At 43.0% G+C, this 14,337-nt stretch overlaps 1 protein-coding gene across 4 annotated transcripts in view; it reads left to right on the top strand.

Moving 5' to 3' along the window:
* Positions 1-14,337, top strand: part of GSG1L (GSG1 like) — a 157,627-nt gene that overhangs the window by 112,993 nt on the left and 30,297 nt on the right. The window contains exon 6 of one of the 4 annotated variants that reach the window (XM_038420840.2): positions 9,876-9,943. The exons of the other annotated variants lie outside the window; for them this stretch is intronic. Coding sequence (XP_038276768.1) covers positions 9,876-9,943 — 68 coding nt within the window. The remainder of the gene's footprint in view (positions 1-9,875; positions 9,944-14,337) is intronic. 4 annotated transcript variants of the gene reach the window in all.

Raw genomic sequence — 14,337 nt, forward strand, 5'->3', positions numbered from 1 at the left:
GTGCTTTTTATCCCATTGTAGCAGAACATTAGCAATGTTGAACATTCCTTAATGCTCAAAGTTCCAGGGTCACTGTTTGTCCCTCTCCAAAATCCAAGCTGCTTCTCGTTTGTGGAAGAAAGCAATAGTCTACTTCATCTTTTAAAAAGATTGAATGAGTGGGACATCTCTTGGTGTGGGGAACTCCTAGCTGTAGGTATTGCTCTCCAATCAAAAGTTCACTGGACTGGGAATGGTGGGTTTGAGTGGCCTTTCAGGGGGCACTCTGGAGGAAAAGTGTGAATGTGTGTGACTACATCAGAACTGCTGAATACATCACACCATGTGCTTGAAATAGACATTCTATTTCTAGGTCTCCTCCCTACATACAGGGCATACTCCCAGAAACAGTCTGTTGGTGTTTTAGAATGGCAAAGGTGTTCATGAAACCATGTAGCTATCTCTCATTTAATAGCTTCATTCTCCCTTATATGGGATGATTTCTTTAGGGGAGAAGGATTGTTTTTCTCTAGCCAGAGCACACTGGCCATGCTACTATATGCCCAGCTCAGTACAGGATATTCAAATCTTCCTGCCTGGGAAGATCAGAACCTGGATGAAGATTTGTTCCTTGGTTTTTGACTGGGATCTTTCATCTCATCATGCTTTGGGCTGTACAATATTAAGACATTAGGAGACCACACCACAATTGAGACCACTCCATTGTCGAGCCACACCCCCAAGTACTTCCACATTGCATGCAACACATGCGTACACCCCTTAATTTCTCTCCCTCCACTCCTTTTCTGTTGAGCAGACCTAGTGCAATGAAGTGAAAAGAAATATTAAGGGTCATTTTCCCATTTTTCTGCATAATGGATGTTTATCTTTCACAGATGCTGAAAAATAAAGATAGCATCCATTTTGAAAGCAATTATTTGTAGAATTCTCTATTTTGCAACTAGAGTTGGGTAAATAATGGATTTTTTTGGTTTTCTAATTCTGAACAATTAAAGTTTGTTTTACATCAGACACCGACTCTTTCAACAAACCAAAAAGAGAAAAAAGTTTGTTTTGGGTCAAATTGTTTTGACAAAAATAAATCCAGTTTTGACAATTTAATTTTTAATGTTTTCATTAAGCTAAAGGAAATTTTGAAAGTCATTTAAAAAAACAATGTTTCATTTTGAAATGTTAGAAGAAACATTTAGTTTTCTGGGGGGCCAGGGGAGTGTTTGGTTTGGATATTTTAGGTACTTTCCCTGACCAAAACAGTTAAGTGAAAATGACAAATTTGCAAAATCTGTTATTCATTGAAAAAGTTTAATGTGAAATTTTGCTCAGCTCTAATTGCAACATTATTCTTTAGCCCCTGCTGAAGACAAAACTGTCAGTTATGAATAATAAAGGCAAAATCACTATTAACTTTACACATTTGAAGAGTGTTATTTCATTACTGAGATCTCGGGGGGGGGGGGGGAAGAGTCTGATAGTTGAGTGCTAAGTTTCTTAAGGGACCTATTTTCTAATTAGTTTTAACTCAAACTAAAAAACAGATTTACTAGCACATCAGAAAACTCATTTTATATGCAAAGAGTAAATGCTGTGCATTTATGGAGGATGTGTCTATTTTTCATGGTTGCATCCCTGCTCCAAGTACAAAACTCAACTCAGCCATAACTATGAAGCAGGGCCAGTGCTTCCATAACAGAGTTCTGGAAGCCTTAGCCAAATTGTTTGTCCTTAGGCTGTGCCTGCAAAGCTTTTTAGACACCTTGGAACAAACACTAAGGGGGAGATTTTCAACAGCACAAATAGGAGTTTGGCCTAACTGACCTTGGTACTTTTGAAAAATCTTCCCCCAATGCTCCCAACACTGAAATGACAGGATGGTGAGAAAGCCTAAAGCAAATTAAATTAGAAGCTACTCAGAATTCTAAAGATTAGATGTTACTGCAAAGTCTAGTGTCCCAGGTGCTCCCAGATTTTATAAATAGGAGGGTCACAAGGAAGTAAAGGGCATAAAATGTTGAGCTGAAGCTAGTGTCAAAGCAGAAGAACTTTCTAAGCAATGGCTTCTAAGCAAAGCAAATTCTCCCTGCATAAAGCATGATGCCTCTTGGGAGCGAAGGCTCTAGGAATGTTCAGACTGGAACAGCTAATTGAGTATTTCACCTTTGTGCTGTTCTAGGGAGGTGTGCAACTCTAGGAGGAGTCCAGCAATGGAGAGAATTATTCCACTAACTTTACAATCCAGCCTGATTATTTTACCAGATATTATGAAAACTATCCAAACCTATTTCCTAGTCTGTCTGCACCATACATGGTGTCAACATTTCTCTGCTCTGGTCTTTCCTCCATTTCTAAATACCAATAAACGATTCCCACTATCCCCTTGTCATGGGGTCATGAGAGTCCCCTGAGAGTCTTTTCAGGACTTAATCACAGACCACAGCCACGCTGGGTCTCCTTCATCAGCACCATGTTTTACTGTATTCTTCTAGCAGGCCACAGCCTGTAGTGTTATATGTATTTACATTGCACAGGTAGTTTCCCCATTTGCTTCTAGGGACAGGCACCATACTAACAGCAACCAGTGCTGGCTACCTCTGCCTTGCTTCAGGCTCCCTCCTCTTTAGCACATCTTTCATGTCAATTTATATAATCCCACCTGCTGGGATTGCTTCCTCATCAATTAGCCTTTCAGATGTAGCTCTACTCAGTTAATTGACATCCTCTGTCAACTACCTATTAATATATACAGGTGGGTATTAGAGTGACAGGGTGATGAGTTAACTGCTTATTCCACACACCCTGTTACAATCCTTCATAATAGACATCCTCTCCTGTAAAAACAGTTACAGGGCTGTGTTTATTGTTGCGACTATTACAGTGTAACTAGGCCTATCATGAAGTCTTGTTCTCATACTGTGGGTAACAGAAGGGTGGGGTTTTTAATAGAAATTAAAATCTGCTCATTGGTTTGCAAAAAAGCTCAGAACCCACTGACTTTCTTCAGCAGACCACATTCTATCACTGGTTAGAATGTCATTGTGTTATGAAGGCCCTTTCCAAACTCTAAACCAATGTCATTTTCATTTTTTTGGATGTATTCTATACGATTTGTGGTTTCAGAGTAGCAGCCGTGTTAGTCTGTATTCTCAAAAAGAAAAGGAGTACTTGTGGCACCTTAGAGACTAACAAATTTATTAGAGCATAAGCTTTCGTGAGCTACAGCTCACTTCATCGGATGCATTTGGTGGAAAAAACAGAGTAGAGATTTATATACACACACACAGAGAACATGAAACAATGGGTTTATCATACACACTGTAAGGAGAGTGATCACTTAAGATAAGCCATCACCAACAGCAGGGGGGGGAAGGAGGAAAACCTTTCATGGTGACAAGCAGGTAGGCTAATTCCAGCAGTTAACAAGAATATCAGAGGAACAGTGGGGGGTGGGGTGGGAGGGAGAAATACCATGGGGAAATAGTTTTACTTTGTGTAATGACTCATCCATTCCCAGTCTCTATTCAAGCCTAAGTTAATTGTATCCAGTTTGCAAATTAATTCCAATTCAGCAGTCTCTCGTTGGAGTCTGTTTTTGAAGCTTTTTTGTTGAAGTATAGCCACTCTTAGGTCTGTGATCGAGTGACCAGAGAGATTGAAGTGTTCTCCAACTGGTTTTTGAATGTTATAATTCTTGACGTCTGATTTGTGTCCATTCATTCTTTTACGTAGAGACTGTCCAGTTTGGCCAATGTACATGGCAGAGGGGCATTGCTGGCACATGATGGCATATATCACATTGGTAGATGCGCAGGTGAAGGAGCCTCTGATAGTGTGGCTGATGTGATTAGGCCCTATGATGGTATCCCCTGAATAGATATGTGGACAGAGTTGGCAACGGGCTTTGTTGCAAGGATAGGTTCCTGGGTTAGTGGCTCTGTTGTGTGGTGTGTGGTTGCTGGTGAGTATTTGCTTCAGATTGGGGGGCTGTCTGTAAGCAAGGACTGGTCTGTCTCCCAAGATCTGAGAGAGCGATGGCTCGTCCTTCAGGATAGGTTGTAGATCCTTGATGATGCGTTGGAGGGGTTTTAGTTGGGGGCTGAAGGTGATGGCTAGTGGCGTTCTGTTGTTTTCTTTGTTGGGCCTGTCCTGTAGTAGGTGACTTCTGGGTACTCTTCTGGCTCTGTCAATCTGTTTCTTCACTTCAGCAGGTGGGTACTGTAGTTGTAGGAATGCATGATAGAGATCTTGTAGGTGTTTGTCTCTGTCTGAGGGGTTGGAGCAAATGCGGTTATATCGTAGCGCTTGGCTGTAGACAATGGATCGAGTGGTATGATCTGGATGAAAGCTAGAGGCATGTAGGTAGGAATAGCGGTCAGTAGGTTTCCGATATAGGGTGGTGTTTATGTGACCATCGCTTATTAGCACCGTAGTGTCCAGGAAGTGGATCTCTTGTGTGGACTGGTCCAGGCTGAGGTTGATGGTGGGATGGAAATTGTTGAAATCATGGTGGAATTCCTCAAGAGCTTCTTTTCCATGGGTCCAGATGATGAAGATGTCATCAATGTAGCGCAAGTAGAGTAGGGGCATTAGGGAACGAGAGCTGAGGAAGCGTTGTTCTAAGTCAGCCATAAAAATGTTGGCATACTGTGGGGCCATGCGGGTACCCATCGCAGTGCCGCTGATTTGAAGGTATACATTGTCACCAAATGTGAAATAGTTATGGGTCAGGACAAAGTCACAAAGTTCTGCCACCAGGTTAGCCGTGACAGTATCGGGGATACTGTTCCTGACGGCTTGTAGTCCATCTTTGTGTGGAATGTTGGTGTAGAGGGCTTCTACATCCATAGTGGCTAGGATGGTGTTTTTAGGAAGATCACCAATGGACTGTAGTTTCCTCAGGAAATCGGTGGTGTCTCGAAGATAGCTGGGAGTGCTGGTAACGAAGGGCCTGAGGAGGGAGTCTACATAGCCAGACAATCCTGCTGTCAGGGTGCCAATGCCTGAGATGATGGGGCGTCCAGGATTTCCAGGTTTATGGATCTTGGGTAGCAGATAGAATACCCCAGGTCCTGGCTCCAGGGGTGTGTCTGTGCGGATTTGTTCTTGTGCTTTTTCAGGGAGTTTCTTGAGCAAATGCTGTAGTTTCTTTTGGTAACTCTCAGTGGGATCAGAGGGTAATGGCTTGTAGAAAGTGGTGTTGGAGAGCTGCCTAGTAGCCTCTTGTTCATACTCTGACCTATTCATGATGACGACAGCACCTCCTTTGTCAGCCTTTTTGATTATGATGTCAGAGTTGTTTCTGAGGCTGTGGATGGCACTGTGTTCTGCATGGCTGAGGTTATGGGGTAAGCGATGCTGCTTTTCCACAATTTCAGCTCGTGCACGTCGGCGGAAGCAGTCTATGTAGAAATCCAGGCTGCTGTTTCGACCTTCAGGAGGAGTCCACCTAGAATCCTTCTTTTTGTAGTGTTGGCAGGAAGGTCTCTGTGGATTAATATGTTGGTCAGAGGTGTGTTGGGAATATTCCTTGAGTCTGAGACGTCGAAAATAGGATTCTAGGTCACCACAGAACTGTATCATGTTCGTGGGGGTGGAGGGGCAAAAGGAGAGGCCCCGAGATAGGACAGATTCTTCCGCTGGGCTAAGAGTATAGTTGGATAGATTAACAATATTGCTGGGTGGGTTACGGGAACCATTGTTGTGGCCCCTTGTGGCATATAGTAGTTTAGATAGCTTAGTGTCCTTTTTCTTTTGTAGAGAATCAAAGTGTGTTTTGTAAATGGCTTGTCTAGTTTTTGTAAAGTTTTGTAAATACGATTTGTATTGACACAATCCTCCTACTGGGCAGAAAAGGGACATGCGTCTTCATACTCTTTCGTATGTCAACAATGTGTTATTTGTTGAATGTGTCCAGTTAAGGTTGAACCACAGTAACTTACATATCCTGCAAAAAAGATACAGGACCAGACACTCAGCTATTGTAGATCAATATAGTTCTACTGACTTTAATGGCATTACTGCCATTTACACGAGCTGAGAGTCTGGCCTAGAAGCACCTCAAGATTTAATAAAGCAATAAACAGTGGGTTTTATCTCATTTATATTCATGCACACTCTCCTCAGACAGAGTCTTTAACTTCCTTGCGGGTCTCTTTAGGAACCCAACCAAGGAGGTAGGCCAAGTCAGTGCATCATCCTCCAGTAACCCCAGCCCCTACCCCCCCTTTCCTAGCTACAACTCCACCCACTTTCTAGGCTGTTCTAGCCAACACCAGGCCCTCCACTGGAGCACAGCATGTAGGTGGCTGCATTACTATGACCTTTCCCTCAACCAGCACAGCTTGGGCCTAAATATACTGCAAACCAGTGTGTCTCACTTAGCTTTAAATCTCATTAAGTAAAATATGGCCCTGGTGACAAACAATGTGCTTTGTCACTTCCCCTCCAAGTGTGAGTAGGGTGTGTGTGTCATTTTATAAGTTTGCTGAGGTGCTAGTTGATTTTTTTAAAAATCTGAAACCTTAAAAAACCCCCACAGATTTGCTAATTTGATAAGTGTTATAGCAACTATTAGAATGCTATTTAATAGGATAACACCCTCTTGTTGAGTCAAGGGGAGCATTTGCTTATGAATTTAATGCTTTTCAGGTCAATTTGTGTCTTGAACAGTATTTCTCAAGTCAGGAGCCTTGGTTATTCTTAGCCAATCAAACAATGTATTCATAAATTCTCTGATTCCAAGGCCATTTGGGACCATTGTGATCATCATCTAGTCTGACCTCCTTTGTCATGCAGGCCAGGCAACTACACCCAAAATAATGTCTAGAGCAGATTTTAAAAACAACCCAAAACATCCAGTCTTGATTTTAAATTGGTCAGTGATAGAGAATCCACCTCAACCCTTGGTGAATTGTTCCAGTGGTTAATTGTCCTCACTGCCAAAAAATGTACACCTTATTTCCAGTCTGAATTTGTCTAGTTTCAGCTTCCAGCCATTGGATCATGTTTTACCTTTCTCTGGTAGATTGAAGAGCCAATCATCAAATGTGTGTTCTCCAATGCAGGTACTTAGAGACTAATCAAGTCATTCCTTAATAGTCTCTTTGACAAGGTAAAGAGACGGAGCAACTTTCAACTGGGGAAGTTTTCTAGCCTGTGTGAGGCAGAAGGTCAGAGTACATGATTATAATGGCTCTCCTGGCCTTAAACATCTATGAATTTTCCTGTGGCTCAAGTTTTTCTTATTTCTAAAATATGCCTCACATGACACTTTGCATTTACCTGAAGCTTTCCCAGCTGTAGCTGTCAAATCACCTGAGAAATGGTATCATGCAGGACTTGACCCATTTTACAGACAGACTATGCATATAGATTACAATACATTTTTCCTGAGGCACAGTGATGTAGTGGATAACTTTAAGCAACTAAATTTGAAATGTTTAGTGTTATCTGTAAAATTGGGATAAGGAAAGTGGGGGTTCTAGTTTTTCCTATTCTCCTATACACCCAAATAACTGAACACTTTTGATCAAAACTTCAAAACAGAAAGAAAAAACTCACCTTCTGGCAGAGACCACTGAGGCCCTGTCTACACTACAGGGGAAATTCAATCTAAGCTATGCAATTTGAGTTATGTGAATCATGTACCTCAAATCAATGTAGCTTAGACCTACTTACCATGGGGTCCACACTACACAATGTTGAGGGAGATGCTCTCCCATTGACCCCCCCCCCACTCTTCTCCATCCAGTGAAATACAGAGTTAATGGGAGAGCAATCTGCAGTCAATTTAGTGGGTCTTCACTAAACCCACTAAATCAACTGCCAATGCATCAATTGCCACTCATCAATCTCCCAGCAAGCAAAGACAAGCCCTGAGTAAAGAGGATGTTAAAAAATTGGGGAGGGTTCAGGGAAGAGCCACAAGAATGATTAAAGGACAAGAAAATTGTGTTTAGTGCGTCATGGGTCTCACTCACCACTGCAGCACCTCCTGCCAGCTGTCATGGGAATTAGCTCTGCTCACCAGAGCACCCTCCTCTGGTGGTGCCTCAGCCCATCACTTTTGTTCCAGGACCCACACCACTCCCAGGACTGCAGCATCCTCTTCAGTGACATTGCCTGCCATGCCACACTTTTTGTTCCCCCCTTCCAGGGCACCTGCAGTCTCTGTCCCATCACTACTTCAGTGGCAATTGTAGTCCATTGTTCTGGGACTGCTTCCCATGCGGCTCCAACACCCTCTTCTGCCCTTACCTCAGGGCCTCAGCCTGCAGGCCCTAGCAGCCAGCCAGGAGCTCTCTTTAGCTCCCCCAGTCCCTGGTTACAGCACTGCTCTGTCCCAGGTGCTGGTGCCTCTTCCTTCTGGTCCAGCCTGGTCTTCTCCCATCAAGCTCCAGTCAGCTACTGAACTCTGTTGTGCCATGCAGCCCTTCTTATATGAGCCTGCCGGGCCACAATTGGCTACTTCTCTCAATCTCTTTCTAATCGGCTGCCTCCAGCGCAGTCTCCCTAGGGCTGCTTTTAACCCCTTTTCTGCCAGTGAGGGGCAGCTGCCCCATCACACAGTGATAGACTCACGAAGCTCCATTTATTTAGCTTTACAAAGAGAAAGTTAGGGAGTGACTTAATTACAGTCTATGGGGAACAACTATTCAATAATTAGCTCTTTAGTCTAAGAGATAAACATATAACACGATTCAATGGCTGCAAGTTGTAGCTAGACAAATTCAAACTGGAAATAAGGGGTACATTTTTTAACAGAGCAGTTTACCAAGGGTGGTGGTGGATTCTCCATCATGGTCATTTTTAAATCAAGATTGGCTGTTTTTCTAAAATATCTGCTCTAGGAATTATTTTGGGACAGTTCTCTGGCCTGTGTTGTACAGGAAGTCAAACTAAATGGTCACAGTGGTCCTTTCTGGCCTTGGAACCTATGGAATTCTAGCCTCATTGAAGGTGATGTCAAAAGTCTCACTGATTCCAGTGGAGCCAGGATTTCACCCTGAATCTGGGAAATTTCAGCCCAAAAGGTTAAAGGTTTGGAACATTCTGAACAATTGGAAACAAATGTTAGAACTGAAAGAATTCTGTAAACCACTACAGAGTTTGCTCCTGTTCCCCTTATAATAATTACCTTCCAAAATGACCATTTCCTATAGTCTCATGTGCATGTATCATTTTTTCTTATTGTGTGGGCTCTTAAGGAAAAATTACTAACGTACTGTAATCCCTATTGTTTGCAATAGCTTCAGATGTGAAGATTCTGACCAAGAGTTTCAAAAGAGATGCCTGAGGTTTGGCTCTACTGTCTATATTTAAGCATCTAAATAAATTCCCTGATTTTCAAAAGTATTGAGCACCCAGTAGCTGCCATTGACAGTACAAATGATCAAGAATTTCAAATCTGATTATTTGCCTCCTATTGGCATGCAAGGTACAAGTGCAAAGTTCTGCCTTGGATTTAGTCTGTACTTTATTTGGCAAAGCATGGAAGGCAACATCTGCAGAGCTGTTCCTTCTGGAAAGTTACATGGACTGGCATATAAATGGTGTAGCATTAACATACCCACTTCCAACACATGTACTGTACAATGTTAGTTCCTGCTGCTTAGATTCATCATGAAGAGTGAGACGCAGCCGTGACCCTCCCCCCCTCCCCCAATTCCCATTCCCCCTAGCCTCTGTACATAAGCTTTCCCCTGAGAAGGGTAAAGCCAATGGAAACAAGTCCCTCCTGAGACCATTAGGATCACCTGGCTGGCTGTAGATGGAGGAGCCCAGGTACGTTGTACTCTTATTGATTTTGACCTTCCTTTCTGTACATTTGGGAACAGCCATTGTTTCTGTTAAAGATGGCACCTCTATATTTTCTTTTCCAGGACAAAGGAGGAGAGGGATGAGGATGGGGATCTGAGGTTACAGTGCCTCCATAGCTGCTCCCCAAATAGTAAGTGAACATAGCTCTCCATGTCTCTAATAGATGATGGTTTATGTAACCCTCAGAATGGTTCCTGGGAGTTTGGATACAGGTTAAAGTAGGGAGGTGGGACAAATACATGTTTGCAGTTTAATCAAATAGCCAACATGCAAGTGCAATTTTAATCAAATAGGAATAATGAAAAATAATTGAATTGTGCACAATCCCATGAAGTTTATTTTAGCTGTGAATCCAAAGCAATGTTGTCCTACAATGATATACCATATAGTATCTCTAGCAACCGTTACTACAGAGACGTCTATTTTTCAAGATAAGCACTAATTTAGAAAATTAAACAGACTAACACGGCTGCTACTCTGAAACATATATAATATTCAGCGTGCAATAATGTACAACATTTGTACATGTTTCATCAGTATGTGACACTAATCCACACTGGTGCATGCGGTGAATATCTACCGTTCATAGATAAAATCAGTGAAAGCAAGTATTATTCAATAATAACTTTAATATGAATGAACTGGGCCAACTCCTGCAGTCTTTCATCAATCACTACACAGACAAATCAAGAGGTCTTTACTTTGATCTTATTCAGCATTTATTCAGGCAAAATTCTTACTGTAGCCAATGGGAGTTAGTCAGCTGTTCTGTCTCATTGCTGACGAACATGGGAGTAAGGATCTCAGGGTTTGGCCCATCATGAACACTCTTCTTTCCCTTCAATATGCAGCAAATACAAATACGGATATAGCAATATGTTGTTTATTTATGGTAAATAGCATTGTGTTCAAAAGAATCATGGAATTCTCACAAAGAAAGCTGGAGAATCCTCACTCAGCAGAGTGGAAAAGCCTCTTGGAGGGAACGCTGCTTGGCAACGCTCCCGGAAGTGACCTGCCAATACTAATGAGATTTGGAAACCTGAGAGCATTCCACTTCCTATGTTTTACTGGGATGCAGAATGCACAACCACATCTCAGTGTCCTCAGCCTTGATAATAATAAGGACAGTGATACCTCTACAGTTTTGTCCTACCAGCTCCACGGACTTACAGTCTCCACGAATGGTTTCTTGATGGTGGTAGTCATCAGATCTACTAGCGTATACTGAGGCTTGAAGGCAGCTTTGGTATCACAAAGGCGGATTAGCACTTGAGCTGAAAGAGTTGCATGTCAGCTGTGGATCCATTACACAAACTATACATTTTTTTCCATTTCCATATAGCTGAGGTGTAATGAAACAAAACCGATTATTTCTGATTATTCTATTTGTGTTTCTGATTACATCAGTATAACATGAATCCTAACCTTGTTCTGGGACACACATGCACATCCAAACGCTCTTTCTCTCTCATCCCCCCCACCCCAATATCATGCACACATGCACAACCACCCCACCCTCTTGAGGAAAACACTTGAGAGTTTTGCATTGTTCCTTAAATGTCAACAAATTTGAACTCAGTAAGGTGAGGTGTTCAAGAGCTGAGCCCCACACTGAGAACTCCCCACCCTTAATCCTCAAGCTGCTTGAAATTTTGACAACCTGGTATTTTCCCCCATCAAAAAATGGCATTTTGTTGAAAACTAAATGTTTTGTGGAAACTGTCACAGTTCAGGGCAACTGCACCTGTATTTCCTCGCTGTATCCAGCAAGGGCCACTCTCAGGCCTCCAGCTTCCCAGACTTCAGCTCTCTTGGGCAGAGACACAATATTTTCTCTCTCGATCAGGGTATTTCCAGGCTCCCTGCCTACTCTGTGAATTCCGCAGCAAAGTCATACTGCCTAAGCAGGCCTGCTTTACTTTTCTCCTCAGAGATGGTAAACAGTATAATTGACACAGTTAAGCTACGACCCAGCTCTTTCTCAGCAAGCACATTCATTCTTAAGGTAAAAGCATTCCAGAGAAAACCTATGAAAACAATCAAAGAATCTACATGCTTGCTAATAAGCTTACCAGAGATCACCTCAACTCCAACAAAGGGTCTTGCCAGTGAACAGTCCTTCAAACCTCTGCAACGGGGTTTTCTGTGATCACAAGTTCATAAAAGCTGTTTACTCAGAACAAGCACACTCATGAATCTGTGAGTCACTCGTTTGGGCCATCTGATCCTGTGAATAGGTCCTCTCCCCAGAGCAGAAATTCAAAAGAGCAAGTCCAGAGGTGGGCATTTGCATTCCTCTCCTCCCAAGTACTTCCTAGGAAACCTACTCAACTAACAGTTCATTTTTGTCTTAGCCATTGCTTAGGACAGTCCATTGAAGCTTATAATGCTTCCCAAGGCTTATATTAGTTATGTCTCCAAGACAAATGACATACAATCCCATGATAACACATACATATTTGCATTTTTACAACAATGAGCTCCTAAGATATTTAAACTTAATTCAACAGTGTTTAATTTAATTCTATAAGGTTTATCCAGGATATGGCAAGAAGTTGCCATACCTGTCACAGAAACACATTGCTTTCCATGAAAATTTTGTTGGGAAGGTTTCTCAGATCCAGGATAGAAATTCTGGTCAAAATGAGAGAAACTGATTGCAGAATAGCCTGGTGGTTAGGGCACTCACCTGGGATCTGAAAGACCCAGGTCCCTGCTCTGCCTGATTCAGAGCAGGAGCATGAAATTGGGTTTCCCACATCCTGAGCAAGTTAGCTCTGGCTATTCTGGGGTCAGTCTCACTTTTTTGTGAAAGTTTTGTGTTTGTTCTGCATCAGAAAGAAAGCTAATCTAAAAACCTCAACATTTTTCATAAAACAGACTTGTTGTTTTCCAGCCAGCCCTACTCAGACGCTTCCCTCTAGGGACACAGCTTGAACACACCAGCTAAACGGAAGGGTTGCAGAAGCACACTCTAAGAGAAATACTCTCAGGTAACCAGCCCAAGCTTCCGAGGGTGTTTTAGATCAAAGATCCAAGTCAGTATCTTGAATTGCACCCAGAAGCAATCGGGAGCCATTGCGTTTCCTTCATTGTGCCCAAAGCAGACCTTTACAGCTCTTCAGGTAGATGTTGTACTTTTCCCTGTAGAGGACATTGCAATAGTCCAGCCTGGAAGTCCTAGAGGCCTGGGGGATGGTGGTAAGGTCTGGATGAGAAAGAAAAGATCACAAATGCCAAATGCAGATGAAGTAAAGAGTTCCCAGCCATCACCACATCCTGGTATTGTAGGATCATACAGGAATCAAGAGCACCCCCAAATTATGAAGCTTTCTTTAAAAAGACACAAAACACTTAATAATGGGGCAGGAACCATCCCTGGCATACTCTCAAAATCCTTCCTCCAACCTACCAGCATCACCTCTTTCTTGAGCTTTATGCAGCTCACTCTCAAAGTCCCCATCTTAGATCAGCATTGGTAAGCCCAGACATCACAATGGAAGACATAAATCAGTGTGTCATTTGTATTCTGTAACAACACAGCCGAAATCACTTAAGTACCTGCCCTGGGTACCTCATGGACATGCCTTGCCTACCCCTGCTCACAGAAAAGCCTCAGGGCAGAATGTGCATTGTCCAGAACTTATCAGAAAGGAAAGAATGGAAGCATCCTAAAGCAGAGCTGTCTGCCCAGTCCGAGCCTGCAGACTAGTTAATAAACCTCAGAGCCATCTCAGGCTGCTAATCAGCCCAGAGTATGAGCATGGACCCCTGACCATTGTCTATCTCTAAGGAGAGGTCAGTGCCCACAATGAGACCAGTGCTGACTCCATCCCAAACTCAGGCCTGGAACTGAAATGGAAAAACCAAACCTGAGAACTCCAGATGACACCAGAACCGCCTCACTAGGCCTTTATAATAGACTTCCCCACAGAGGGAAGATTAGCAACAGGCTGATAACTCTCCATCCTACCAATGACAAACTACAGCTACTTGCAGAAGGGAAACGGGCACCTGACCCTACAGGAGAGAAACACTGACAATCTCAGGCATCAATGGGCCTAATAGCTCTTACTTCAGCAAGCCAACGGGGCATGAGTGCAATTCACAGGCCACAAGCGGAAGCTCTCGCAGTATATTCAGAGCGGGCTGACCGAGAAGATATGGTGTTTGGCCCCTCTGTGCACCAATCCTCCACCGTGACACCACCCATGCCAGTCCAGATTCAGTGGATCGTGTCTGTGAAGTAGGTGAAAAATGCCTCACAGCACTGACCATGGGACTATTTCAGGGCAGAGCCAGATGTCACTTACCTGCCTGTGAGTCAGAGCAGTTCTGCTGCCAGATGTATCTGTACAGAGATATTGGAAGAGAAAGCGACTTTCACCGCCACTGCATACGTACCCCAGTTGCATGGACTCAGCATACAATCTTGGCCATTAGTGCTCCAATTTTTCAGCATGGATGTCTGATCTCTCCATTGCTCTGAGGACATCATCAGCTACCAAAACAAAATTCTGG

The sequence above is a fragment of the Dermochelys coriacea genome, chromosome 10 (genome assembly GCF_009764565.3).
Source record: "Dermochelys coriacea isolate rDerCor1 chromosome 10, rDerCor1.pri.v4, whole genome shotgun sequence".
Classification (NCBI taxonomy): Eukaryota; Metazoa; Chordata; order Testudines; family Dermochelyidae; genus Dermochelys; species Dermochelys coriacea.